Here is a 27,111-nt window from a genome sequence, read left to right as displayed (position 1 = left end):
CTGCTGAGGAGTTCCCTGGAAATACTCTGTTGTTTGGGAAGCAGGAAGGGAGCTACTTCTGGGTGGGAAGTAAGTTTGGTTTGGCCGGTCTCCGTTCAAGTCGGTACTCACATGTGCACACATGCTCCCACACGCCCGGACCCTGGAAACCTCGCTACAGGCCATCGCAGCGCCTGTGGCTGGCCGGTCGCTGTGGTCTGAAGGAAGAGGCGCGAGGGTGTCGCAGAGGCCTGGCAGAGACTCCAGCTTGAAGTGCGCAGAGCGAGCGGAGGCTCCCCCACCCGGGGGGCGTGAAATGGTCCTCGCTGGCCTCCTGTTCGTGGATCACAGGGTCGTGTGCTTCCTCTAGGGATTTCTATGTATTTTTTGTGGAGAGGCACCGACTCTGTAGCGCTGGCCTCAGCCATCATGACCCAGAGTTGCTTCAGGCACAGCCACGGAGTCCTGAGGGAGCAGAGCACAGTGTGAGTGGCAGCCCTCATGGTCCCCAGAGTCCCCGCGTCAGCCCCCCTACAGGACACTGCCTCCCTCTTAGAGGACAGCTGGGGGAGGGGAGGCATTCCCAGGCTTCCACAGCCAGCGGGGGGCTGAGCTGAGGTTCACACTCACCCTCCTCTGGGTCCCCCAAAGGCGGCAGGCATGGAAAAGAAGTGGAGAGAACCATAGAGGAATCCAGCAGTCTTCCACACTCTTCTCTGAACACCCTCCAGCTGACGGAGAGGGGAACACGTGAGGAGAGCGTTGCCAGAAAGTCTAGTTTCTCTGGCATGGGGAGATCCGATTTTAATACGAGGATTTTCCTTTTTTTAAACGATTGATTGATTGATTTGACTGATGTGTGAGAGAGATCGCTCCCATCTGCTGGTTATCTCCCCCCGCAGTGGCTACAACAGCCAGGGCTGGGCCAGCCTGAAGCCAGGAGCCAGGAACTCCATCCCAGTGTTAGTGTGGCAGGGGCCCAAGCACAGGAGAGCCATCATCCACTGCCTTCCCAGGCACATTAGCCTGGAGTTGGATCAGAAGTGGAGCACCTGGGACTCGAACCAGCACTCTGATCTGGGACGCCACTATGCTGGCCCCCAGAAATGTCCCTTTTTAGAGTTAATGACGCTGAGAAGTGATACGATGGTTCCAACAAGGTCTGTGCCTCTGCAAACCTTGTTCCCTCTGCTGGAGAGGGTGCTCTCTCGCAGGGTCCTGTGGATGCTTTGTTTGGCCTGGGAGGCTGCACTTAGCTGGCTCTCTGCAGCTGGAAGGAGGGGAGGGGAACCAGGGAATCACCAAGGAAGAAGAGAGCAGCCGCTGCTTGGTCCACACGCCCCAGCACGCGTGGTCTCGCAGAAGGTACTGGGAGGCCTCTCTGCTGAGTGTTGTTCCAGGTCTTACGGGGCAGGACCATTCCTCCCAAAGGCAAGAGTGCATCTGTAGCCAACCAGTTCTGCCTCCCGGCTGTGGGTCAGGCTGCCCAGAGCCCCGTGTTGATGGAGTTCTGGAGGCTGAATCCAAACTTCCTCTACAAGTGTTGCCCTCGGGAGTGATGTCTGCCCTGGAGAGGAGGGTGACCTGGCTGTCGGGCATCAGCCTCTTTTATCTCATTGTTTGGGCATGTTGGGTAGGCAGGAAGTTGCAGAGTTCAGAGCCCACATCCTAATGGCCTAAAGAAACGTGTCCTGTGGCGACGGTCCCAGCTAGGAAGCCATCATTGCCTTCCTGCCAGTAGCTTCCAGGATCAGCTTAGTTGCTTGGATTGGTTCGTTTTGCCCATTTCCAGGTCTCCAGAGCACTCTTTGTACTGGGAAGGGGCGGAACATCCGGTCTGGAGGTCCCTCCAGGAGCGGTATGGTGGGACTGGAGCAGAGCCTGGGGTGCAGCTGGCGTGCCCAGCATCCTGTGCTCAGGCAGGCAAAGCAGGTGCTCCTTAGAGATGCGGTCCCTGCCAGTGAGCAGCCCCGGGCCCCGTGCTGCGGACAGAGCCCCTGCTGTACAGCACACGTGTCTTTACTGAGAACAGAGTGTTACGGGGGTCCTGAAGCAAAATCGCTGCATTGGAAGAACCGTCCTGCCCTGCAGGTGCTTTGATGTCCTCAGCGCACCTCCTCGCCATGTCCTGTGTCTCAGCACCGCAGGCCGGGCACCGTGCGTCCTTCAGGGCTTCTCGGTGGGGGTCACTCCTTCCCCTTGCTCGTACACCTCTTGCGCTTGCCAAGGCCGTGATCATGGGATAACTTCAGACCACTGTAGGGCTGCTCAGAGGACAGGTGCACTGTGTGGCCTCCCGTCTGTGGCTCACCTGTGCTCTGTCTCCTGGCCCTGGAGGTGGGCGGTAGACAGGTGCAGTAGACAGGTACCGCCATGGCCTGGTTTCTGGGAGTCCAACGTCTTCAACACTTGTCTCCAGTGACCCCTACCCCTCTGAGCCTTGGACTGAATAGTCACAGTTCCCCTCGTCAAAGTCTCTCTCTCTCTCTCTCTTTCCTCTTCTCATTAGAAGCAATACAAACAGGAGATAGAACAGCCTACCACAACTTTTACCTGCAAACTCTCCCCTGCTCAGCTCTCTGAGGTGTGGGTCCCTGCTCATCTGCTCCCTTGAGCCGCATGCCTGCCTCTGAGCACACAGCTATGCCGGGAGAGTTACAGTTTGTGTTTTCTGTTTTCTAGACCCTTACGTTATTGACAGCTGGTGTTGAAATTGCTTGAGGTAAGTCTGATGCTTACATATAAGAGAATTCATAGAATTATAGTCTTTAGTTGTTAAAGAATGTGAAAATATAGCTAATCCTAAATACTAAGTGGAATTTTGGTCAGTGTGTAGGTTTACAGGATGATACAATGACTTTTGTATGCCCAATGACTCAAAGAAGGTACTACCAAAAGTTTATGGAAAGTAGAATTAAAATATAATTTTATTTTGCTGCATTTTTTGAAATTCTTGCATACAAGGGGATCTACAAAAAGTACATGAAAAATGTGTATTCTGAAGAAACTATGCATGGATTGCAAAATTTCTGTACCATAATAAATATATCTTTTAATTTCATTTTCCATGAACTTTTTGAAGTACTCCAATAAGTATGTGTGTGTGTGCATTTATTTTTACTTACAGTAAAAAATCAGATATAGGTATCTATATATCAGCCATGTAACTTGAATGTTATAGTCTTCAGTTTTCAAAAATATATTTCTGTGTTTTAAAAAAAGTTTCACAATTTATTTTTGTGGTGATTTTTTAAAGCTATTTCAGAGACTAAAATAATAATGAAATGACACAAAAAGAGTAGACCAGGAAAATGGCCTCTTGAATAAATTTTTTCTTCCCTGTGGTTCTTGGTTCCTGTTGGGGACCACGTTCAGATTTTGCACTCCTGGTTTACTCTGTAATAACCCAAAGCCATTCCCACTTCATAATCTGGGATCCGCATCATGGCACAGCAGGTGGAGCTGCCACTTGTGACGCTGGCATCCCAGACTGGAGCGCTGATTAGAGTCCTGGCTGCTCTGCTTCCGGTCTGGCTTCCTGCTAATGTGCCTGGGAAAGCAGCAGTAGCTGATCCAACACTTGGGCGCCCTGCCACCTGCATGGGAGACCCAGCTGGAGTTCCAGTTTCCTGGCTTTAGCTGCAGCTGTTTGGGACATAAACCAGCAGATAGAAGATCTCTGTCTCTCCCTCTGTCACTGTGCCTGCCAAATTAGTGAAATAAATCTTTAAAAAAATGTTTAAAAAGTTCAACGCTGGCTTCTAAAATGTTGTTTGGCCTCCATTTCAGCATCAAGACACTCTAAGTGGCGAGCATCGCAGACTTCCGTAGTTTCTGGGGCTGCACGGATCTCCCCAGTCCTGGAGGCGCTCTGACGGCAATGCAGCGACGCACGGGCACCAGGAAGCGTGTCCTTGGTCTCGGGGCTGTGCTCTGTTGGGAATGAACATAATCACACCTACAGCCTTGTCTCCATCCCTGTTCAGGCGTGACCCTCCCCTCGCCTGTGTACTTTTACTTTTTCACACCGGGTTCCTGTTGGGACACTCCAACACACAGGGTGTGGGATCTTGTTCATGCGTTTCGGCGTCAGCAGCTGCTGAGCTGTGGGGGCTGGGTTTCCAACAGAACACCATCTGGCTTACAGGAAAGATGCATTTTGTGTCTAATAAATTGTGTATAGACCTTGTGTTACCACAATCAGAGTATTTTTACACCAGTGAGTATTGTAGGATTTCTCTTCTCAATGAACTCCCTGTCGGGTCAGTGCTGACTTACGGGTGCTGCGGAAAAGACTCCATTTTGGCTGCGCATGCTCAGAACCCACAGTGTCAGCTTCCTCTTGGGGATGTGCATCTACTTTGTCCATGATGTGTCAAGTTCTCTTTGGAAACAGGCTACAAGAGCAGTCCCAGAGCAAGGTGGTTATTCTGTCCAGGAAATGAGAGAGAGAGAGAGAGATCTTGAGAAAGAGATGCTATTCAGAAAGTGGAGTGATTTAGACAGATGCCAATTACGGGGTACACTTTCATGGAACTTTCTGATCTATTGGGATAAACGTTGATGGAGTGCAGCTAACATAAATGACATCTGGATGCTAAAGGCAAGTATAAGAAGGTCCTGTTGGGATTCTTAGGTTTGGTACTCAATGTGAGTGAGTCATTTGAGCTTGGTCTTTAAAAGCACAAAGTAAATATCCATTTCCTTTGAGGTTTTTACCTGGGGTCAGCAGTAAAAAAACTGGGCAGATTAAATTCAGCCTCTGTTTTAAAGTAGGCATTTTCCCAGGCATTTGCGTGCGCAGGCCACCATCCTGATCCATTTCAATAAAGAGGAACTTGTCAAATTTGATCTGTGCAGTGCTTCCTTGAGTAGATCCAGAGACAGACCATCACATGGTAGATGATGAGGTTTGGGCTCAGGTTATCCGTTCATTCTACAGCTTTCGCATTATTAAAATGTCCATAAGACGGAAGCAACGCAAGGTGCATATCAACATCCGTCTGCCCCACTCACAGCCGGCTCTTGTGAAGACCGCGATATCTCCGATCTGAAGCGTGTTTCCTCGGGAACAGTCAGGTTCCAGGAGCCACACGGCGTTCTCCCCGCCCTCAAGATGGAACTTTATATTCCGTCATTTAACTCCTGCCACTGTGTCTACCTGTTTTCATTACCTGCCACTGCCAAACACACGGGAGACGGGAAATGGTCTTAAGTGGCCTCACGCTCCTGAAGTGTTCCCCACGGAACACCGCCGCGTGGTTGCGAGACTCCTCCCCCAGTTCCCATGCGAGGAGCGTCTCTGGACCCTAACCCTACCCCCGCTCCCTCACGTGCACTGGCTCTTGAACCGCTGCCATCTGGCTGCCATCCCCACCACTCCTTCGAAGGGCCCCTGGCAGGGTCACCAGTGTTGCTGCTGTGCTGACCCCTGCCTCTTTCCAGGATCCCCATGCCCCTGGGTCTTCCTGGGCCTGGCTGGCCCCCACTCTCCTCACTACACCCCTCATCCCTCCTGCCTGGACATGTGGTTGGCACCTGCAGTTTCTCTCTTGCTTCATCCCTTGCTTTCTCCTGGGTGAGCCTGGCTTCCCCTGCCTTTCTCGGTCCTCCTTACTTCTCTCTCCGATCACAGCGACCCCTGTGCCCACTGCAAGCCTCCTCCCCATTGTGTGTCCTGACCCAGAGGTCGCCAGACTATACTGTCTGTGGTGAGCTCCTTTGACGGTCCTAGCAGCCACAGACAGCCTGGGAGAGAATGGGAATGGATGTGTTCAAGGAAAACTTGACAAAAACAAGCCCTGTGGGTCACAGCTCAGTGCTCCCTGCCTGAAGCTCCTACCCTTTCTGCACATGCGTGCAGGTGCACACACACACACACACACGCACATTCTCATGGCCAGTGCCACCTGGAATTGCTCCACCTTCACTGTGGCACTTGAGCCAGGGCACAGTCATCCAGGTCTGCTGCTTCTCTCCCTCCCTCTCGCCCTTGGTCCCAGGCTCTCCTCTCCAGCCCCACTGCTGCTACCTCCTTTCTGGTTCCCCAGTGTCTGCTTTTTATCGGCCATTCTCCCCACGTGTCCCTTTTAGGTTTCAGCTCCTTGCATCCTGGCCACACATAAACCGCCTGGGTAGGCATTACACGTCCCAGCCTCCCTTGCAGCTAGCTCACTGTGGCTCTGTAACTCGACCTAGGCCAGGGGCCTGTGGGTGAGATATCTCATCCTGGACTCTCCTGGAAATGGCTCAAGAAGACCACTCTTGGAAGCCATGTGTGAAGTCGGAAGAACTGCATAGTGTGAACCTTGGGAGACTGGTGTCTTAGTCCACTCTGCATCGCTGTAGCAGAAAACCCGAGATTGGGGAGTTTAACTAAAATAGAGGTTCATGCTTACACTAATAAGGCTGGGCAGTCCAACGCTGCGGGACCTGCATCTGGTGAGAGTCTTCTGCTGTGTTGTCCCATGGTGGGAAACAGCGGGTTAAGAGTTCTCAGAAGACAAAAGGCGCCCATAGCCTAGGCAGCTCATGTCAAGAGCCTCCGGTGGTCACTGATGTCATACATAAGAGTGTTAATTGTTAACAGGAGTCTCTGTACACTAACTTCCCAGGCAGGACCTCTGTCCTCAAAGAATTGGATTATGAGAGTTAACAGTAAAACTTGTTCTCAAAGATTTATTTTATTTTAGTGTATTAAGTAGAGGATATTCTTATGTCTCATAAGTTACAGTTATGTCTAAGCACTCACAAGAAATGGATCATTATTAGGTGCTTTAAAGTTAATTTTCTAAAAAAAAAAAAACAAGTAAAATTAACTTTGAGATGCAATGACTTTGAACAGCCCTTGTCTCAACTGTTGAGGAACAGTTTTTTTGTGTGTGTGTGCAGATTGTTGAACTCTACTTAGTATAGAGTTGGTCTTCTGTGTATAAAGTTAATTGAAAATGGATCTTAGTGGAGAATGGGACTGGGAATGGGAGAGGGAGGAGGAAGAGGGATGGGAGGGCGGGTATGGTGGGAAGAATCACTATGTTCCTAAAGTTGTACTTATGAAATGCATGAAGTTTGTATTCCTTAAATAAAAGGTTTATTGGGCGGGGGGAGTGCTGGGAAGAGAGTGAGGAAGAGGTTGTTTGCTGCTGTCACAATCACACTCCCAAGATATTTAAACCACTCCTGCAGTAACACTCACTCTCTCATGGGGGCAGAGCCCTAACTGCCTCCCAGCGCTGTTACACTAGGGATTACTTGTCTTGCACATGAACTGTGGGGTACACATTGAAACCATGGCAACCATCTCAGGAGAGAGGGTCTTTTGCCACTGCAGCTCAAGCATATACAAGTCAGTGAATCACCTGCTTGCCGGCTCAAGTCCACGTGCACAGCCTTGCGGCATCCCCTGTCTTTTTCCAGCCTGGCAGTCAGGTAAGTCCTTAAAGTGCAAGTCGGATCGTATCACTCCCCACCTGAAGATGGACGAGCAAAGATGAGCAAAAGCCACAGCTTTTAAGAACATTAAAACAGGGCCAGTGCCGCAGGTCACTAGGCTAATCCTCTGCCTTGCGGCGCTGGCACACCGGGTTCTAGTCCCAGTCGGGGCACCGGATTGTGTCCCGGTTGCCCCTCTTCCAGGCCAGCTCTCTGCTGTGGCCCGGGAGTGCAGTGGAGGATGGCCCAAGCACCTGGCTCCTGCCATCGGATCAGCGCGGTGCACCGGCCGCAGTGTGCCAGCTGTGGCGGCCATTGGAGGGTGAACCAACAGCAAAGGAAGACCTTTCTCTCTGTCTCTCTCTCACTGTCCACTCTGCCTGTCAAAAAAATAAAAAAAAGAGCATTAAAGCAGGTCGAGGTGGCAGAATAATGGAAGCGCTCCTTCACATCACAGACAGGGAAGAGGCAGGAGGGAGCCAGCCTGCAACAATGAGAGACGACAGGGTTCCAGGCAGTGGATGCAACAGAGCAAAGGCCTCGAGGCTTGCAAAAAGCAGAAAGGAAAAGAACATTAGAGCTCCCTTTTGTTGTGTTTCCAATGCAGGGTAGAATCAAGCTGCCTAGGGTCTCAGGAAAGACTGGTCAGCTCCTTAGGGCAGCTGAGGATGGCCAGGCAGGTGGCTTCCTGCCCAAGACAGCTGTGCGTGGAGAAAGGGATCAGAGCTGACCAACCCCTGCTCGCCTCTGGCCACAAGGGGGAGCCAGGCTCCTGGGTCCTGGAGCACACTAAGGCTGAGCCCTGGGGCCATGTGTGTGGGTGCAGGGACAGCGGAGCCTCACCTGCGGTCACCTCTCCAGCCCGTCTCTAGCCACTGCCTCTTTGCCCCTTGACATCTTGCCACCCACAAGCCCATACTCCAGGAACACACTCCTTCTCCCTCTTTTTTTTAAAAATAATTTTTCAAAACATTTATTTGGAGGGCAGAGCAATGGAGTGGAGGGTGGGGGAGAGCGAGAGAGAAAGCTCTCATTCACTGGTTCACTCCCCAGATGCCCACAACAGCCAGGGTTGGGCCAGGCTGAGGCCAGGAGCCAGGAACTCCACCCAGGTCTCCCACACGGGTGGCAGGAACTCAGGTACCTGAGCCATCATCACCTGTTGCTCCCAGGGTGTGCGATAGCACGATGCCGGATCTGAAGTGGGCATCCCAAGCCACGTCTTAACTGCTGAGCCAAACACCTTGCTCTGCAGCCAGTGTTCTCGCTGCCTAGGAAACGTTACCTTCCCCCGCCTCCCGAGTGACTGACTTCTTCCCTGCATCTGCCCCCTTTCCCAATTAGGCTGGGGTGGCGCCCTCTTCTGGGAGACCCATCGCACCACTCGCCTGGACTTGGCTGAGCCCCACTGTCTCTTCTCAGGGTTCAGGCCAAGACTCAGTTTCTCTTATTCAGCCTGGGCGCTCGGTGCCGGCCCACCCCTAACCTAACCCTGCCCCGCATTAAGCGGTCACCTTGAGTCTGCTCTCCTGTGCCCTCACAGGGGTCACAGAAAGACGGCTACGGCTGTACCAACGTGTGATTCTTGAGATAGAACTGAGTTATTTTTAACTTCCTGTGCTTTTTATTCATATAATGGTAATATTTAAAACCATTTTTCCCTGCAATAAATTAAAATGCAATGGTTTCTCAATTGAACTGAAAATGGAATGTGTGGTCTGAAGTAGACTTTAAATACCAGTGTCAACATAGCCTTGGCTTTCATGACCATCATTCAGTGGGTGGTGGGCGCTGTGACCACAGAGGTGGCAGGGCGTGCCCCAGAGGCAGGCCAGGTGACCCGCTAGCCCCGTGGCTATGAGGCTGTTTGTGTCCCTTGTGTATATACACACACACACACGCACGCACACACACACACAGCTGTTGGCTTTGTCAGTCTCAGTCTCGTTCATGTTTGCTAGTCCATCTCACAAGGTTTAAGCACCCAAGACTCTGGCATTCTTTGGATGCACAAAACTAATGTTCCCCCAATGAGGGCCCCCAGGGGGAAGAAGGCAGCAGCCCCAGGCTCCAAGCCACACACCTGTCTGTAGAACTCCACTGCCACCCGGTGGCACATCCCCCATGATGACAAAGAAGGCTATTCCTGTACAAGGGCCAAGTATAGAGCAAGGTCCCTAAGTGTGGAAACACACAAGCCCCCCGACCCCCACCCCAGGCCTGCGGGTGGTGTTCTGTGTGCCACACAGGCACTGTTGTGGCAGGGCCCCGTGACGTGCTTGGCAGAGCTGGTCCCTTTGCCTGTGCTATGGTGGGTGGCTCCTGGTGGCTGCTCCACCCACGTCAAATGCGACAGGTCTGAGGTCTGTGTCCTGTTTTCCTTTCTCTGCAGGGCACCCTGCCCAGCCCCACAGAGGGCCCTTTGTGCAGCACCCTTTAAAGGGCGGCTCACCCCCGTTGGGCTCTCCAGCTGCAGGCGGGTTTGTTGGAGCCTCCTCACCATGAAGTCCATCCTCTGCCTCCTGCTGCTGGCCTTGTGCAGCCTGGGGACTTGGGGACAGTCCCCGAGGCCAATGCAAGGACACACGCAGGAGGAACTCCATTTCCAGACCCGAGGGCGAGATTCCTGCACCATGCGCACCAGCAGCCTGGGGCAAGGCGCTGGGGAATTCCAGCTCCGAGTTGACTGTCGAGGCCAAGGCCAGGTGTACTGGTGTGAGTGGAGTGGCCAGCCAGGCCTGTGTCCGGCCTTCACTGCCAAGCCCAAGCTTTACTGGACCCAAGCCCTGCAGGAGCTGAAGCACCTGAACCACGCCTGCCAGGAGGCCCCGGTGCTGAGTCCACCCGTGTGCCGGAAGGCTGGGCCCCAGGCACACTTGCAGCAGATGGCCTCCAGCCTGCAGAGCATCCCAGCTCCCAGCCAGCACCCCCAGACAGCTGAGGCCAAGGAGCCGTCTCCAAAGCCCGTGGTCCCTGTGAAACCCACTAACGCAATGCTGCTGGGACAGGGCTCGGAGGAAAAGCTGGCAAAAGCCAAATCCACCATTGAGCCCACAGCCAAGGCCACCCAGCCTGAAGCCAGGCCCAGAGGGGACAAGGAAGCCGGGAAGATGGCCCAAGAGCTCTTCTGGGAGCCCCTTCGGGCCGTGTTTGCCTTTCTCATCAGTCTCTTCCGAGGGTGACGGAATGAAGGACCCCTCGCAGGTAACTCACTTACAGAGATAGGTAAGGGGCCCCCAGCTGCCTTCACAGCTGCTCTGACCACGGCGGGGGCATGCATTGGAGGGTGGGTTTGAGGCTCTCAGTTGCAGAGCGGAGGAGGTAGGTTAAGGACATCACAGACCACAGTCGCACTTGACCCTGGGAGCTTTAAAAATGCTGATGCCCAGGCCCATTTCCCCACCCCCTCCCCCCGGCCATTTTACCAGTGTCGCCGCGGTGGGGGTACAGGAGCGTGAACCTGAAAAAGAATTTCTTCCCAAGTGACCTGAATGTGCCTCTGAGGCTGAGAATCGTGGCGAGAGCGCCAACCTGGAAGACTGGAATTCGGGGTGGAGGCTTTTCCTACCGCGCCGGGCGGGGCCAGGGTGAGAGAGACCAGAGGTTACCTGTGGGGCATCCGAGTTTTGCCACAGTTCAGGGTGTGTGCCCCACGCCTTGAACTGTTTTCAGCGCTATTACTTGGTACACAGCACAGGGGTCAGGGCCCAGGGAGATGTGGGACTCGCCACACCTGATCTGATGCAGAGTGGGACTGTGGAAGAGAAGGGTGTCCTGGAGCCCGCGTAGGGAGACACAGCTCGTGGGTGACCGGAGACTTGGGTGCAAGCCCTGCGGAGCTCGTGGGCCTTGGTGCAGGAGTCCCTGGGAGACTTCTAGCTGCCCGTGTCCCTCTCGCGTGGGGGAGCCCTGCAGGCAGGAAGGCATGGGGCGAGCACCCTTGAGTCTCCCCCACAGCTCTCAAAGCCTTCACTGCAAAAGAGATCAAGTTAATAACAGGTGTAATCACCTCCAAATACTGCCTCCTGGAGACCAAACTTCCTCTCCTGCGAAAATAAGGATTCACCTCTCTCCTTAAAAGCAGTGCCTTGCACTAATTTTAGACACCAGAAAGGAGTTAGTGTAGCCAGATTTCTATGCTTATTTCTGCACTTTTTGTTTTAAAAAAGAGCTTCTGGGGGTTTTCACTTTATCTATGGAAGAAAAATAGGGCAAAAGAGAGCCGATTTCCTAATAACAAGTCACGTGGATAACTAATACCATAGAATAAATTCGCAGCAGGAAGTGCTGTTACGTCAGAGTTGGTTTCGGGTTTGCTGCTCTGGCTGGAGGCAGTCTGCCTGGGTGACGTTCCAGTTCTGTCCCAGAGGAGCAAAGGAATGCCAGAGCCAGAAACTGCTCATCCCTGTTGAGCAGAGATCTGTGCTGATTTTCTTTTCTTTGAAAGCGTATTTTAAAATGTAACCAAATCTTACATATAAGTAATTTTAAAAAATACAACCGAAAATGACTTTTTTCAAAACATACACCCCACACCCACAGTGTCCCCAGCCCGAGATGAGTGGTGTCTTTCACCCGCCTGCCTGCACACCAGCACGCTGGCCTTTCCAAACACGCTCCACAGGCCGCCCAAGCGCCAAACGGCGCCTCCAGTCTGCAGCAGAGCTGCGCCGGACATTGACATTGTACTCGTTTGCTGGGGCTGCCACGGCGACACAGCACAGGCCTGGGGGGTGCGGTGGGCAAGGGGGGCTTCACCAACAGAAATTTCTTTTCTCACCATTCTGGAGGCTGGGAGCCTTCGATCAGGGTGGCGAAGGCCTTGGTTTCTTCTGAGCCTCTCTCTCTCCTGGGCTCGCAGACGGCCGCCTGCTCACTGCTGTCCCTCGATCTCTCTGCATCCTAACCTCCTGTGAGGACTCCAGTCGTACTGGTTTCTCTGCCACACTCGCAACCCCATTCCACCGTCACCGCCTCCCTTACAGCCGCTGTCCAAATACAGGCAGACTGTGAGGTGCTGGGGGTTAGGGCTTCAATAGGGACTGTGGAGGGGGACGCAACCCAGCCCATGACAACTTGACAGTGACCTTCTCACACTTTGTTTTTAGAGCTGGCCTCTCCCCGACAGAGCACCGTGGTCCCCTGCTGCTGGGCTCTCGCCTGGAGTCATTGGTTTCCAGCGAGCCCCAGCCACACGGGTCTGGACGCACCGGGTCTCCGAAGACTGGGACAGACACGGCCTTTCTCAAGTGTGGGGGTTTCCATGGCAGCACAGGCAGCCTGTGCTAAAGCAGCAAGAGAGACAAGCACGCACAGCTGTAATTCACCCGTAGAAGTTTGGCTCTCCCGGCCCGAACCTCCTGTGAATGTTTAAACTTTTCACACATTCGTTCTTTTCCAGTTGAGCCTTCGGAACAAGACCCGGATTGGCCTCATTTCGTGTGGGGTAACGTGGGCTTGTTATTAGAGAAAGCTCAATAAACATCAGCTATGCATGTGAGAAATAAAAGAATGATTGTAGAACTGTAACTCAGCCCTCTTAATGGATGTGATACCTTGGTGCTAGAGGTAGAAACTGAGTCACTCTTATTTTGTTAGGGCTGCCTTCAGGAATCACACAAACCAGGAGGCTTGAAGCAGCACTAATGCGCCCCCGCTCAGTGAGGGAGGCTGGAACTCTGAGGTCAAGGTGTCCTCCTGGAGGGCGTGAGGGAGGGTCCATCCCCTGCCCCTCCCCTCATGCATTACCCTTGTTGATGGTCCTTGGCAGTCCTTATCTTGAAGAGGTATCACTCAGATCTCTGTCTCTGTCCTCACCTGGCGTGTTCCTCTGTGTGTCTATTCGAATTTCCCTCCTCTTATCAGGACACCAGTCACTGGACCGGGGCCCATCCTAAATAAGAAAGACTTTGTCTTCATTGCATTACATCTGCAAATACCCTATTTCCAAATAAGGTCATCTTCACGCGTTCTAGTGGGCATGCATTTTGAGAGGATGCTATCCAACCTGGCACAATCACCCCATAGCAACAACAAAGAGCCAAGACGTCAGAGAAGTGCACTTGGAAAGGGGCCACCCGGCAAACTCAGCTTTCAATTAAATAAACAAAGTTGGAAAGGGCAGAGTATAAAATTTTATTAGTCATAGCAAAAAAGTGACTCACTCTCCTCCTAATTTTATTTTTGTCTTTGTACAAGAATGTATTAGTAATTCACTTTTGTGTACACAAGTCGTCTCTTCACCTAATCATTAGTGCCTAGTCCCAGTTACACAATGAAGTCACCTGGGGGAACTTAGTACACACACTGATGCCCAGGTTCCCCCACCAGACACTGTGATGTAACCTGTCAGGGATAAGGCCAGTGTATGTCGGATTTTAAATTTCCCCAGGTGACCCTAATGTGAAGCCCAGGCTAGGAAACACTGCTGCAGATTAGTTACATCAGAATCTCGGGAGTGTATTGCAAGGAATTCTCGTGTGAAACCTGGGTTGAGAACTACTAAGAGTCTCTATGTGCATTAGGTACAAACACTCATTTGTCATCTACTATCCTTCGTGCACTAGACTGAGCTAACACACCAGATCCCGCCTCCCAGGGGCTCACCGAAGTGGTGGAGACCAAGAGGACCCTACGATTTCATGTGGGATGACACAGAGGAGATGCAGTGCACTGTTGGGCGGGGCTCAGAGGAAGTTTGCTACAGATGAACTTCCAAAAAATATGCATGGGCTTCAAAAAGTTCATGGAAAATAGCATGAAAGATAAGCTTATGTTGGCACAAAAAATTGTGATATCCATTTTTATGATGGGTCTTCCAAAAGTTCATGGAAATGAGTATTAGAAAGAACTGCTTGAATTTCAGATTTTTTAATACTAAAACAAACCTTTCCATTTTTCCATAACCTTTGTAAAAGCTCCCTCATATACATCAAGCATTCACTATGACATGATCACTGTGACACATTAAGTTTGCTTCTCATAAGGTCTCCGTTGCTCTCACCAGGCCCCACATCCCTGTACGGTGAGGATTTTCGTTTCCAAGGATAACCCAAAGCACTCGACAGCTTACAATGGTGAGTCATCCAGAGCTTGGAAGAGAGGACGGGAGAGAAATCTGGATCCACCACGCTCGGTAGCTGCTGGCCCTCAGTGCATGTACAGCGCAGGGTAGTCTGGGGTCCGTCACACAGCATTTCTACCCACCCTTCAAACTGAAACCACCGTAGCGCTCACAGCATGTTTAAAAGGCGGACCACAGTCTCAGTGCACGCTGCTCCGAGTGTGGCAGGCTGCTAGGCCATCCAGCCCAAAGCCCAACTCCCCCGTTGGGGAGCCCTTGCTGCCCCTGCTCCGTGGTTCCCCAGACACAACTCTCACTGCATCGTGGTGCTCCTCTTCTATGCTAGTGTTTGTTTCCTTCCTCTGCCCCTCACAATCTCTCAAACACTGTGCCCAAGGGCCATGTCTTGCCTCTTAAATTGCCAAGTCTTTTAGAGAGAGTGTGGACTAATGGACCTCAAGACCTCGGTTCGGTTGTGGCTCTTTCTTGAGCCAGTAACACAAGCTCGCTAAGCCTCCTCGCCCCTCTGAGAAACAGGGATGGGATTGCACCTGACTTACTAGTGGATACGACGACCAGGATGAAGCTGGGCACAGGGCAAGGCTCAGTAAGTTAGCCAGCAGAGCCTGCTATTGTTGAAGGGGTAGAAAATCTGAATGGAGTCATTACTGTTAAGAAAAATGAAGCTAATTTAAACATTTTCTCCTAAAAAAAAGTCCTAGACCCACTGGTTTCCCTGGTGAATTTTACCAATTTAAAGAACTAAAATTGATCTTTCTCAAAGTTTTCCAAAAATGGAGAAGGAAGGAACAATTCCGTTTATTTATGAGGTCATCGTTGCTCTGATACTAAGGCCAGGCAGGCACCAGAAACGTGGTGGCTGGTGTCCCTTGTGAGTACTATGCAAAACCCTCAGCACCACACTAGCAAACTTAATTCAACAGCAAGTTAAAGAATAATGCCTCGTGACCAGCGGGATTTATTCTTAGAATGAAGGGATGGTTCAGTAGGTGGAAATCCATCAACATAATGCAGCCCTTTAACTGCAAAGAAAGCATTAAAATTCAGCACATTTCATAACTTAAAAACACTCAGCTAAGAATAGAAGCCATGTATGAAAAGCTCCACAGAGAACACATACTCACCAATGAAAGGCACATGTTTTCGCTCATGTCAAGGACAAAACACGGCAAAGATGCCCCACATTCAGCAAAGTAACAATATGCCAGTGGACACATACAAGCAGCTGCATTTCCACACACTAACTATGCACAATCTGAAAAGGAAATTAAGAAAATAATTGCAATGCAAGAATAAAAGCTTACGAATGAATTCTGTGCCCAAGGTGTTGAAAGACTAGTAGAATGAAAACCACGTAACAATGAAGGGGAAAAAATATAGAGGACTTAAATGAATGGAAAGATATCTCATTTATGGGAAGGAAGATTAATACTGTTGAGATGTCAATACCACTGTAAGCAAAGTACAGATTGAAAGCAATTCCTATCAATATCTCTTAAAGCAATAGAAAAAATTATTCTAAAATTCTTTCCAAACTTCAAGGACCTCCAAATAATTAAAAAAAAACTTGAAAAAAAAGTTCAAAACTGGATGAACCATACTTTCTGACTGCAAAACTTCCTACAGAGCTGTGCTAATCAAAATAGTGATCTACTGGCATAAAACTCAATGTATAGACAACTGTATTAGAATAGAACCCAGAAAATAAACTCTCACACATATGACACATGATTTTCAACAAGGGTGCTAAGACCATTCAATCAGGAAGGGACACTCTTTCTAATAAATGGAGCTGAAAAACTAGATAGTCTCATTTGGGCCCTTCCCTAATACTACAGCCATTTTCACAGAATGGCAACTCAATGAGTGTCAGGAGTCAAAGGCCACCAGGTGGCGAGATAGGACCAATGTACTGTATTGGTCAGAGAAGGGCCTATTCTCTAAAACTCACCTTTCCCAACTGCTAACGTGTACCACAGTCCTGGCAGGCCATTTCTACCTCATGGCATACAGAGAGAAGCCCAATACTGAACCCATCGTTGTCAGTGACAAAATTGTGTCCATCCAATCCAATACTAAATTGAGATGGTGGCGCTGGCCAGTAGGGTTGTACAGGCCCAATAAGCCACATTGTTCCATTCAGTCTCATCTGGGTATAAATTCTTCCCGAGGGTGTGCAGAAACCAAAAGTGTCACATCAAGCTGCGCAAGCAGCCTTTCAGAACTGCGGCCTCAGAAAGGACCGTCTCTAATTAGCCGTCCCCCACCAAGTAGGTTGTTAGTCACAGCCCAAAAGTAGGTAAGGTTAGGCGTGCCTGGTCCTTGGGAGCACTGTCTGGGGCAAAAGCAATGGCTTTCTAGTAAGCTCCTATGGCTACAGGCTTCTCGTGTTGTAGTTCAGAAGACTTGTCACTGGAGCTAGGTGGGTGTTTACCACCCAGGTGGACACCATCAGGTTTCAGTGGGGCTGAGTTTCCAGTGGACCAAGTCCAAGTATCTTAAGGGACATCCTAGGAGTTGCCTCCATGTAATCCGAGGATGCCCTGTGAGTAATCAAGGGAAGGACACTAGACCCCTAAAGATGTAGCTTCAACCTTCTTGTGTAATGAAAACGAGCCTGGGGAACCAGACTCACCTCTAGAATGTTCCATCTTCACATACTATGAACAGTCTATTTGCCTGTCCAATGCTGTTCTTAGCATCTGAGGGGACCCTTACAGGAAGGGGTTTTCTGGGTACGGTGGTATCTGGTAGTGTTCTCTAAGAACCTGGTCTCCACAAGTCCTTGGAGATCAACATCTCAGAGGGTGACTCAGGACAGAGGCTTCCTCTCCTTGCCAGAGGCTCCATCCAGTAGAGTTATCAGCTGCACAAACCTGAAGCTCACAAGGTCCTTGGGGTTATGAGCTCAAGGGTAGGGTTGCTGAGACACCTGTTGGAACCTGGGGCTAATTTTCTGGTTAGCGTGTCCTTAGATCTCAAAACAATACTTGAGTGAGGCATATCTTATCTCTTATCCCCAGTTAGTCCAATTAAGTTCTGGACTTGCAGTTTTGGTGGGGATGCCTGTGGGATGAGTAACTTTGTTTTTAGTGCCTCAAGCCTCAATCTTTAGTTCCCAGCCCACATGCTTACAAGACTTACATGGATGACTGTTCTCTATCTTCTCAGGACAAACAAGCACTTTCACACGGGCAGAATTACTACGTGGATATTGCCCTTTTTTTAATAAGCAGAGTCTCATCAATGGAGTAGAACCCCTTATATTCTGAAAGAAGATTCGACCCACGCTTGACCCAGCCCTTCACGGCAAACTGTAGGAGAAATCAGGGCTGCTGTGACAGGCCAGGAGCAGGTTTTGGAGTTTCAGGGGACCATGTACAGCAAAAGGCCTTCAAACACTTGACATCAAAGTTCCAAGCATCAGAAAGATGGAGAACAAGGCTCTAGCCTTGTTCACAACAATGGACTGATACTTTATCCAGTCCACAAATTCTGGCTGATGCTAAAGAGGCAACAACTCAATTTAACTGGCAATAATCTACTATGGATTAAACACATTCCACTTGGACTTCATGTGAAGCAGAAATAAGATTCTAGTATGTTAAGTCCCCAAGATTTGAGGCTATTTTATTTAGTTTATATAGCAACTGGCATTACTCAACTCTGCTATTCTGTAGAACTCAACATGTGACACATAACCTGTCTGCGTTTGCTAAGGTAGTCGGTAAATATTTGTCAAATTAATTGAACGGATAAATTTAAGTGTATAGCATTAACCTGCATGATTTCTAATACATCTTCATCTTACACTCAGTAATCCAAAATTTCTTTGAGCTTTGGGCCAATATAGGCATTAGACCAATTATTGCCCTTTTTAACAGCCATCACACTCTCCAATGAAAGGACTTGAGAAATTCCAGAGATGCCCTATTACGGTCGGGGTGTAACTGCAGCGAATAGAATGGTTAAGGGAAGCATGAGCATGAAAAGTCATTTGCAGTGTGTAAGCTGCCAATATATTCAGATCTGTGCACCCCCAATCAGCATCACACAACCTTTAAAGGGTGCTCTTCCCCTGTGCAGCCCAAGCTTGCGGCCATCCCAGAGACATACAAGAAGTCTTGCGGCTGTTCCTGCAGTAATGTATCTTTTGTGTTCCCCTAAAGCCATTATATTTCTACCAATGCCTTAGAAGTTCGAGTAGGAAAGGACTCGGGCCCTTTTAAATGACAGCAAGCCGCCCCTCTCGGGCCAGGAATTGCTCACTGCAGCACACCCCCAGGAGGCGCCTCTCCCCTCCCATCTCCCCTCCCTGGCTCAGCACCTGGGAGCTGACATCTCTCCAAGATGTTTCGCATGCAGCGTTCTGCCAGGAAGCTTTCTCCCCAGAAGCCCGCACTCAGCTGACTGAACTATCAGTCACTTTTCATCTTTCGGTATCAAAGCAAGGACTAAAATTGCCCCTGGAACAGGAGGTCTTTGTGCAACTTCAGTAGCTGCAAGAAATGACTTCAGAGAGGTCTCTTGAGTCAGTTTCTTATCTTCAATCCAGGTATAAATAACTGCCACCGGTATAGAGTGCTGTAAAGCCGCCACCTGCAGTGTGGGCATCCTATGTGGGCACTGGTTCAAGTCCCAGCTGCTCCACTTCTGATCCAGCTCTCTGCTATGGCCTGGGAAAGTAGTGGAAGATGGTCTAGTTCCTTGGGCCCCTATACCCACGTGGGAGACCTGGAGGGGGCTCCTGGCTCCTGGCTTAGGATTGGCGAAGCTCTGGCTGTTTGGAGAGTGAACCAGTGGATGGAGGACCTCTCTCTCTTGCCTCTCATTCTCTCTGTGTAACCCTGACTTTCAAATAATTAAATAAATCTTAAAGAAAAAAAAAAGAGCTAATGTAATAATAGATGTGAAAGGCTTCCACAATGACACCATGGGGTGCAGGTGTGTAATGTGATGATCAAACAGGTAGAAAATAGACCGGCATAATCAAAGGGGAAGGAAACACCTGTTTGTACCCAGACTTGTCTTCCAGGATAAAGTCACCAATGCCTCTGAAAACTGGAAGAATGAGTCTTGCCATCACTGTAGGGAAGGTCTTCCTACACCAGCCTGGACACAACTGCTAAATATGAAAATTTATCATAACATTTGGTTTCTGCAACCATGGAGAAAATTAGACTGGAAAAACAAAGCCTACATGCAGAGAAACACTGAGAGGAGAAACGAGCACAGAGCACACCGGAGACGCTGACGTCCAAGACTCTGAATGCCCCTGCTCAACCCTCCCCTTCCATGAGTTACGAATGGCGTCCCACTGTGCTGGTGTTGATTTGAGCTTTGTTTCTATTTCAGCAACCGAGATGAATAAAAGTACAGTTGTATTTTTTTTTTAGATTTTTAAAATTTTATTTATTTGAAAAACAGAGTTAGAGAGAGGTAGAAAGAGAGAGGTCTTCCATCCGCTGGTTCACTCCCCAGATGGCCGCAACTGCTGGGGCTGTGCCGATCCAAAGCCAGGAGCCAGGAACTTCTTCTGGGTCTCCCATGTGGGTGCAGGGGCCCAAGGACTTGGGCCATCTTCTACTGCTATCCCAGGCCACAGCAGAGAGCTGGATTGGAAGAGGAGCAGCCAGGACTTGAACCGGCGCCCATATGGGATGCTGGTACTGCAAGCCAGGGCTTTAACCTGCTGCACCACAGCGCTGGCCCCATAGTTGTATTTAATAAATATTTGCTGAGTGGTGCTGAGCTCCACACTTGGGTTCTGGACTAGAGATGGAACTTTCCAGGACCATGATGTTGGCAAGCACATAAAGGAGCCACAACAGGTGACCAGTCAGTGGGGATAGGTAATGCAAAGTCTCCAGAAGCTACAGGAAGCAAGACGAAGGAAGAAAGAATTCTTGTGGGGACACAGAGTCAGCACGAGAATTTTCAGGGCAGACAAGCACTGAAGGGAACTTGAAGCAACAGTGATTAGGCGGAGGCTGGAACAGGCTGACGTGTGGAGAGGAAGGGGACAGTCAGTGGAGTCTGAGTGTGTGTGCGCGGGGGCTGTGGAGTTGGAAGATGGCTAGGCTTAGAAAGGGAAAAGCCTTCCGTGCCACTCTAAGAAACACATACCTTCTTTTGTGGGCAGGTGAAAGGCCCCTGGGGGCTCGGAGCTTAGAAAGGATGAGGAGTCTGTAAAAGTAGACTGGAACATAGCAGGTGCCTGATTGTTTCGGTCTCAAAATGGTGTCCTATAAAGTTAAAGGTGAGAGAGGAGGCAAAGCACACGTATGTCCACTGTTAGAGTCTCCTGGAGGAAATTCAGACCCCTTTGATCTCTTAGATAATGAAGGGCACTGTGAAACATTTGGGTCGAAAGACATTTTTTAAAAAGCCTTCCAGTTTTGTGGATTAAACCCTTTTTAGAAAGACCATTAGAATACAGTTACAAAATGCGAGGCAATAAGGATTACTTTATGTTTGATTTGAAGTATCTTTGGTAACAGCTTCATGTAAATAAAGTGGTAATCCTCCCTTACGATAGCAATTACTGAAAATGAAAGTGTTAATTTTAGCTTGTTGGAGTAATCGGAGAACTTAGTAAGTAATATCAAAACATTTTATAAATGATATCAAAGAGCAGTCAATGTTGAACCAGGAATTTTGTTTTTTAACATTTGAAGGATAATTGACTTATATGTGATAAAAATATTATTTCAACTTTCTTAACTGGAAATAATGCCTTTGATAAAGAAACATTTTTATGTTTTCCCCTTTTTTATGTTGGTTAATATAACACAAAGACAAGTTCGAGAACATGCTTATTGATGAGGTTTATTCTGATTTGTATTAAAAATAGAGAGGTTGCATTCTAGATCACCTTGTTCGTAAGTTTGGCATAGTTAGTCACTATTTGAGACTGTCCTGTGCCTGATTTTTTTAGCTCAATTCAGGGATGCTACTTTGGGAAAGAAAGCATGCACTGAGAAATTTCTAACCACAGTTATTTACGCATAAGCTGAAAACATCCAGCCCAAAGTGAAGTGGCTATTTTCATCCCAGTTGCCTTGCCCAGGGAATGAGATGTATTCTTTATAACTGAATTGGTTTCTCCCACTTCTAACTGGAAACAAAGCGAAGGGGGAGCATAAATTTGAATAAGCAGAGCACACTGTTCTCAACATACTGTATTCAAAAAGAAGAATTTCAGTGCGCCTGTGTGTGTGAGAGAGTGAGTGTGTGCTGTGTATGTGTGTTTTACGGTCAGCACTGGTTTTCTTTCATCCTGATCAGTGGATAATGGACATCAAGTTCAAACAGATAAAGCATAAACAGCCTTATTGTGATTGAAGTGCTTATAGATCTGTGCCAATTTCCCACCACTGTGTACTTTGCTGCTGTTTAAAACTTTATGAACTCTAACAGAAGAGTAAAGCATTGTGATTTAAACAAAGAAGGAGGAAGAAAAGTTCCAGCACCCCTCAGAGTGAGCCTCACCATGGAGTGGCAAGAAGGGAGCCGGATTGTATCCATTTTTCTGTTCCCTCGAATGCTCAATACTGCACCTTTCATAGCAGCCTAACCAATGACTGACTCAGTAACAAAGCTTTGACCTCCAGATGTTGTCTCTAAACCAGTTGCAGGCTCTTGAGAGATTCTTTCTGCCTCTGGCTAGAGATGTCCTCACCCACAGCACCCCAGGCTTCTAACACAGCAATTACCCGGCATTGCTGAGATCCTTGTCTTTCCCCGGACTGAGGGCAAGGACCGGGTCATTCTGGACTACATTCCCAGCCAGTGACTAAGGGAGAGCGCCCAGATGTAGCAGGTGCTTCATGAGTGCCCGCTGGATGAATGAAGGAATGGGAGAATAAGGACATGGGTGAGTGGCAGAATGAATGAGATCTCACTATAACCAGCCCTGTGCTTCCTGGAATGAGCGTCCTATTCCCTTATCATCCCTGCTTCCCCTAAAAGCACACAAAGTGTGAGTCTTTTACTGCTTATGAGTTGATGACGTTCTGCCCAGGGAGCCCTGAGAGGCTCATTCATCTTTTTTTCACTTCTTCAGGTGACAAAGCGACCCTGGCGTATGTCAATCAGCATGGGACTGCCGGCACCGAGGCTCACTAGGCTAATCCTCCGCCTTGCGGCACCGGCACACCGGGTTCTAGTCCTGGTTGGGGCGCTGGATTCTGTCCCGGTTGCCCCTCTTCCAGGCCAGCTCTCTGCTATGGCCAGGAAATGCAGTGGAGGATAGTCCAAGTGCTTGGGCCCTGCACCCCATGGGAGACCAGGAGAAGTACCTGGCTCCTGGCTTCGGATCAGCTCAGTGCGCCAGTTGCAGCGGCCATTGGAGGGTGAACCAACGGCAAAGGAGGACCTTTCTCTCTGTCTCTCTCTCACTGTCCACTCTGCCTGTCAAAAAATAAAATAAAATGAAATAAAATAAAATAGCATGGGACTCTTATACCTCACACAGAGAAAGGGCAGCCAGTCTTTCCTGCTTTCCAGCTTCCCAGGAAATCAGTGAGCATTCTTTGTAACACACATGGGCTAGGGACTGAGAATCAAAAGTGAGGCTCTGGAGTCTTCTTCAGTCGCGAGACTTGCAGTTGGCATTTGGGTGTGTGCATGTTGCATGTCTTACGTGTGCTTTAGAACATGCACATGTGTGTGTGAGCATGTGGGTGCAGGCATCTTTGAGCCTTGAAAAGGTTCATTCAAAAGAAACAGATTTCTTTAAAAGATGTCTAAGCTGTTTAAGACTGATTTCCTTAGAACAAAAATGTAAAAAGTCCAGAGATGATAAAAAAAATCTACTGTGTTGGGTAGTTTGTTATAAAAGAGCTATTTTTTTAAATGAGCAAAAAGGACATTGAAGCAGCCTATTAATTAAAAAAAACCCTATTATTAATTTATTCATTCAAAATAACTGATATCCTGCCACCTTTTGAAAACATTTTCAATAGGCCAGTGCTGTGGCCTAGTGGACTAAGCCTCTGCCTGTGGTACCAGCATCCCTTATGGGCATCGGTTCAGGTCCCGGCTGCTCCTCTGCCAACCAAGCTCTCTGCTGTGGCCTGGGAAAGCAGTGGAAGACGGCCCAAGTGCTTGGGCCCCTGCACCTGCTTGAGAGACCTGGAAGAAGTTCCTGGCTCCTGGTTTCAGATCAACCCGGCTCAGTCTGTTGCAGCCGTTTGGGGAGTGAACCAGTGGATGGAAGACCTTTGTCTGTGATTCTCCCTCTGTCTTTAACTCTATATCTCAAACAAATAAATAAAAATATTTTTAAAAATTTTCAAATGTATTTTACCTAACACACTCTAAAAAACTAAAGATGTTTCTGATTAACAATAATTATACGTATTTATGGGGTATACTGTGACATTTCAATACAATATGTACTGATCAAATCTGAGTGATTAACATTTCTCTCTTTTCGTCATTACTTTATGATTAGAGCCTGAGCTCTCTTCTATTTACTCAGAAAATACAAAATAGAAATAGAAAATACACAAATTACAGTTCCCACCACTATGCTGTGTAGCGCTTGGAACTCACCTTTTCTATCTCAGATTTAGTTCCTGCTGTGCCCCCCACTCCCTCCAGCGTCTAGTAATTACTATGTTGTGGCTAGAGTAATATTGTTTAGCTTCCACGTGTGAGAGAGGACATACAGTACTTATCTTTCTGTGTCTGGCTTATTTCAATCCATATGATTCCCTCCAGTTCCATTTATATTGCTGCAAATGACAGGATTTCATTCTTTCTAATGGCTGAATGGTATTCCACTTGTATACAGACCAATCTTCTTTATTCATTCATCTGATTACGGACACCTTGGTTGATTTCACGTCTTGCCTATTGCAAACAGTGCAGCAATAAACATGGTGGAGCAGGTACCTCTCTGATACCGGGAGTTCATGTCCTTTGGATGTATGTCCACCAGCTGGGTTCCTATCTTTTTAAGGAATCTCCATATTGGTTCCTCCATATCGCACTCATTCACATTTCCACCAACAGTGGATCAGAGCTCCTTCCTCCGTGTCCTTGCCAGCATTTGTGACTTTTGTGGCTGTTTGTTATAGCCATTCTGACAGGAGGAAGGTAGTATCTCCTGTGGTTTTGGTTAGCATTTTATGCTGCTTTTAACCTACTACAAAACAGCAGTTCACATGTTTTAACCCAGATGATTAGTTTTAAATGGATCCAGATACAGAACCGAGTAAAACTTCTTAAAAAAAAAAAAAAAACCTGTTCAATATGATGGGGTGGGAAGCAGGGTGTTCTTACCAAAGTAAACAAACATCAACAGGTTTTCAATCTGCACCCAACGCAGACTGCTGCCCCATCATCGCTGGGCTGTCTGCCTTTTCGCTAAGCTTCATTTGATTTGCTGAACAGGACCCGGCTGTCAGAGGAATGAGCACTTCACGTTTGGAATGCAGATACTGTCCACCAAGGCCATGATGCATGCCTTTGGCCAGCCTACCTAGCGTTTGCTGATGTTTAGCCAACGTCCCCACTTTCTGAAGATGAGTAAGTTTTTAATGCACACAATTTGACCCAACAAATGAATACTGTTCTAATGCAGTGACTCAGCACTTTCTATGTATTGGTCAGGAGGTCACATTTGAAGGAGAAAATGATTTCCGATGATTTTTGATAACTAAGGCTTGCTTCAGAACCAAATCCTACCACTGATAAATCCCAGCTGGTGACTCCACCAACAGAGCCAGCTCTCTAGGCCAAGGAGACAGAGGTTGTGCAGGCATGAGAGTAAAGCCAGCCTTGGACCGCACTCTCCTGGTGTGCACACTGAACGAGACATGCAGTAGTCACCAGCCTTCACAGTGTTCCCACCGCCTCCGGCACCTGCAGCAGAAAGCCTGCCGTTCCAAGTCTTCTGATGAAATGAAGAATAAACTCACCCCAGACTGACCATGAGCAAAGCACTCGAAAAATCCCAAACAAGAGACATTCTCAACACGTTTCAGCAGTCCTCCTGGGAACGGTCATGAGGATCAGACCCGAGGATCATCAGAGAAAGTCACAGTCAAGAATCCTGGGGGACAGGAAGGCTCAGTCCCCGTGCTACCTGGGGTGAGAGCCTGGACAGAAACAGAACCTTTGGAGCTGAAAACGGATTGTCCTCTCCAAATCTGCACCCAAGTGAAGGTTCAAGCATTTTCACTCATTAGCGCCAACATGTAGAAGTTATTACTACCACGTCCTTTGTTAGGTAAATGGAAAAATGGGCTGTGCTGCATCCACGCCTAGGAGTATTATCCAGTGCACAAAATAAATGAGCTATCAGACCGCCATGAGAAAATATGGAGGAACCCTAAACACCTAATGCTGAGTGAAGGAAGCCGATCTGAACGAAGAGACTTCATCTGAAAGGGCGTCTAACAGGCCGTTCCGGGAGAGGTGACGGTACGGACACAGTACAAGGCCAGGGGCTGGAGGGTTCAGGGGGAAGGGATGAACAGGTTAACAGCAGAGGGTTCTTAGTGTAGCGAAGCTATACTGCATGATACGGTAACGGTGGACACGGGCCATTCAATGCTCCTCAAAACTCGAGAATGTACACCACCAACGACTCAAAACAGGACTCTTGGTGCCAGTGATGCGTCATTGGTGTGAGATGCTGACAGCAGGGAGGCAGTGTGTCGTGTAGGGGTCCATGGAGACAACTTTGTTGAACTGTGATGTGAACATAAAATGTGCTAAAAATAATCCATTAATAATAAAAAAATCTGATAAACTCAGAGTCTGAATAAAGTATAGATTTTAATAAGTGTTTCAATATTGCTTCATTAGCTGCTGCAAACGCACCATAGTAACATAGGAGGTTATCAAAGGTGACTCCGGGTAAGACAAGGGCCAAGAAACTATCTTTACTAATTTTTACATAAATAAGTAACTTTTTAAAGGGTTATTTTTAGGGTGGAAACAAAGAGGGAGAGAGAAGTTGTCAGTGGGTAGGTACTCCACTTCAACCTCGGTACAGCAATACGAAGGGTCTCCATCCACTCTGTGTGTGGCGGTCACCTGCTCAGTGCGTCCTGTCTGGCTCTCCCCTGAGCATCACTCCGTGGCGGGTGCGATTCGGCCCCGGGTCCCAGCTGTGGAGGAGGAATTGCCGTCCTGCTGTCCGCCCCAGCCTCCCAAGCTTCTTGTCTCAGTGTGGATGAGCTCATCCCAGCCGCTGGGAGATGGAAGCAGGCAGGGCTTCCAGCCGCTCCCGGAATGCAGGAGCGCCCGCTGCTGCCTATCTTGTCAGTATCGGTGACCGTGTGGACTTATCTTAGGGGAAATTTTCACTATCTTACAGCTCAGCTTCCTGGCTGTAAAACGGGCACAGCTGTCTCCCCCGGGTCTGGAAGGCGAGAGCGAGTTTTGTTAGTGAAGATCCCTCAGCTTCAGGGCGCCCGAGCCTGGTGGACGGCGACAGTGTGAGGTTGCAGGCTCCGCGTGCTCCAGGTGCCGGCTCCTGCCAGCTCCTCCCTGCCCCTGCCCCTGCCCCTGCCCACTCCCCGTGGGCCTGCGTGGCGACAGGCGGCTCTGTGAGCTCCAGATGCCGCTGCCTCTTGCTTTGCTCCAGGGTTTTGGACCTG

General features: G+C 49.0%; 2 protein-coding genes across 5 annotated transcripts in view; both read left to right on the top strand.

Annotated features, from left to right (window-relative positions):
* PROM1 (prominin 1) overlaps positions 1-4,830 on the top strand; it is a 109,503-nt gene extending 104,673 nt beyond the window's left edge. For all 4 annotated transcript variants that reach the window (XM_070069591.1, XM_070069590.1, XM_070069588.1 and 1 more), the window contains 2 exons: positions 2,662-2,701; positions 3,769-4,830. In XM_070069591.1, the coding sequence (XP_069925692.1) occupies positions 2,662-2,677 (16 nt within the window). In that variant the 3' untranslated portion in view covers positions 2,678-2,701; positions 3,769-4,830. The remainder of the gene's footprint in view (positions 1-2,661; positions 2,702-3,768) is intronic.
* A 5,053-nt stretch (positions 4,831-9,883) lies between these two features.
* Positions 9,884-12,919, top strand: FGFBP2 (fibroblast growth factor binding protein 2). Its single transcript, XM_002709363.4, has 2 exons — positions 9,884-10,614; positions 12,519-12,919. The coding sequence occupies exon 1, from the start codon at positions 9,912-9,914 to the stop codon at positions 10,590-10,592; it is 681 nt and encodes a 226-aa protein (XP_002709409.2). The 5' UTR covers positions 9,884-9,911; the 3' UTR covers positions 10,593-10,614; positions 12,519-12,919.
* Positions 12,920-27,111: the final 14,192 nt, after the last annotated feature.

The sequence above is a fragment of the Oryctolagus cuniculus genome, chromosome 2 (assembly GCF_964237555.1).
Source record: "Oryctolagus cuniculus chromosome 2, mOryCun1.1, whole genome shotgun sequence".
NCBI lineage: Eukaryota > Metazoa > Chordata > Mammalia > Lagomorpha > Leporidae > Oryctolagus > Oryctolagus cuniculus.
Note: the sequence above shows the minus strand (reverse complement) of the source record. Positions and strands in the feature narration are given on the sequence as shown.

Bases quoted from the DNA above. Each gene is read 5' to 3' on its own strand.
- FGFBP2 (XM_002709363.4), top strand. From the start codon at position 9,912: ATGAAGTCCATCCTCTGCCTCCTGCTGCTGGCCTTGTGCAGCCTGGGG.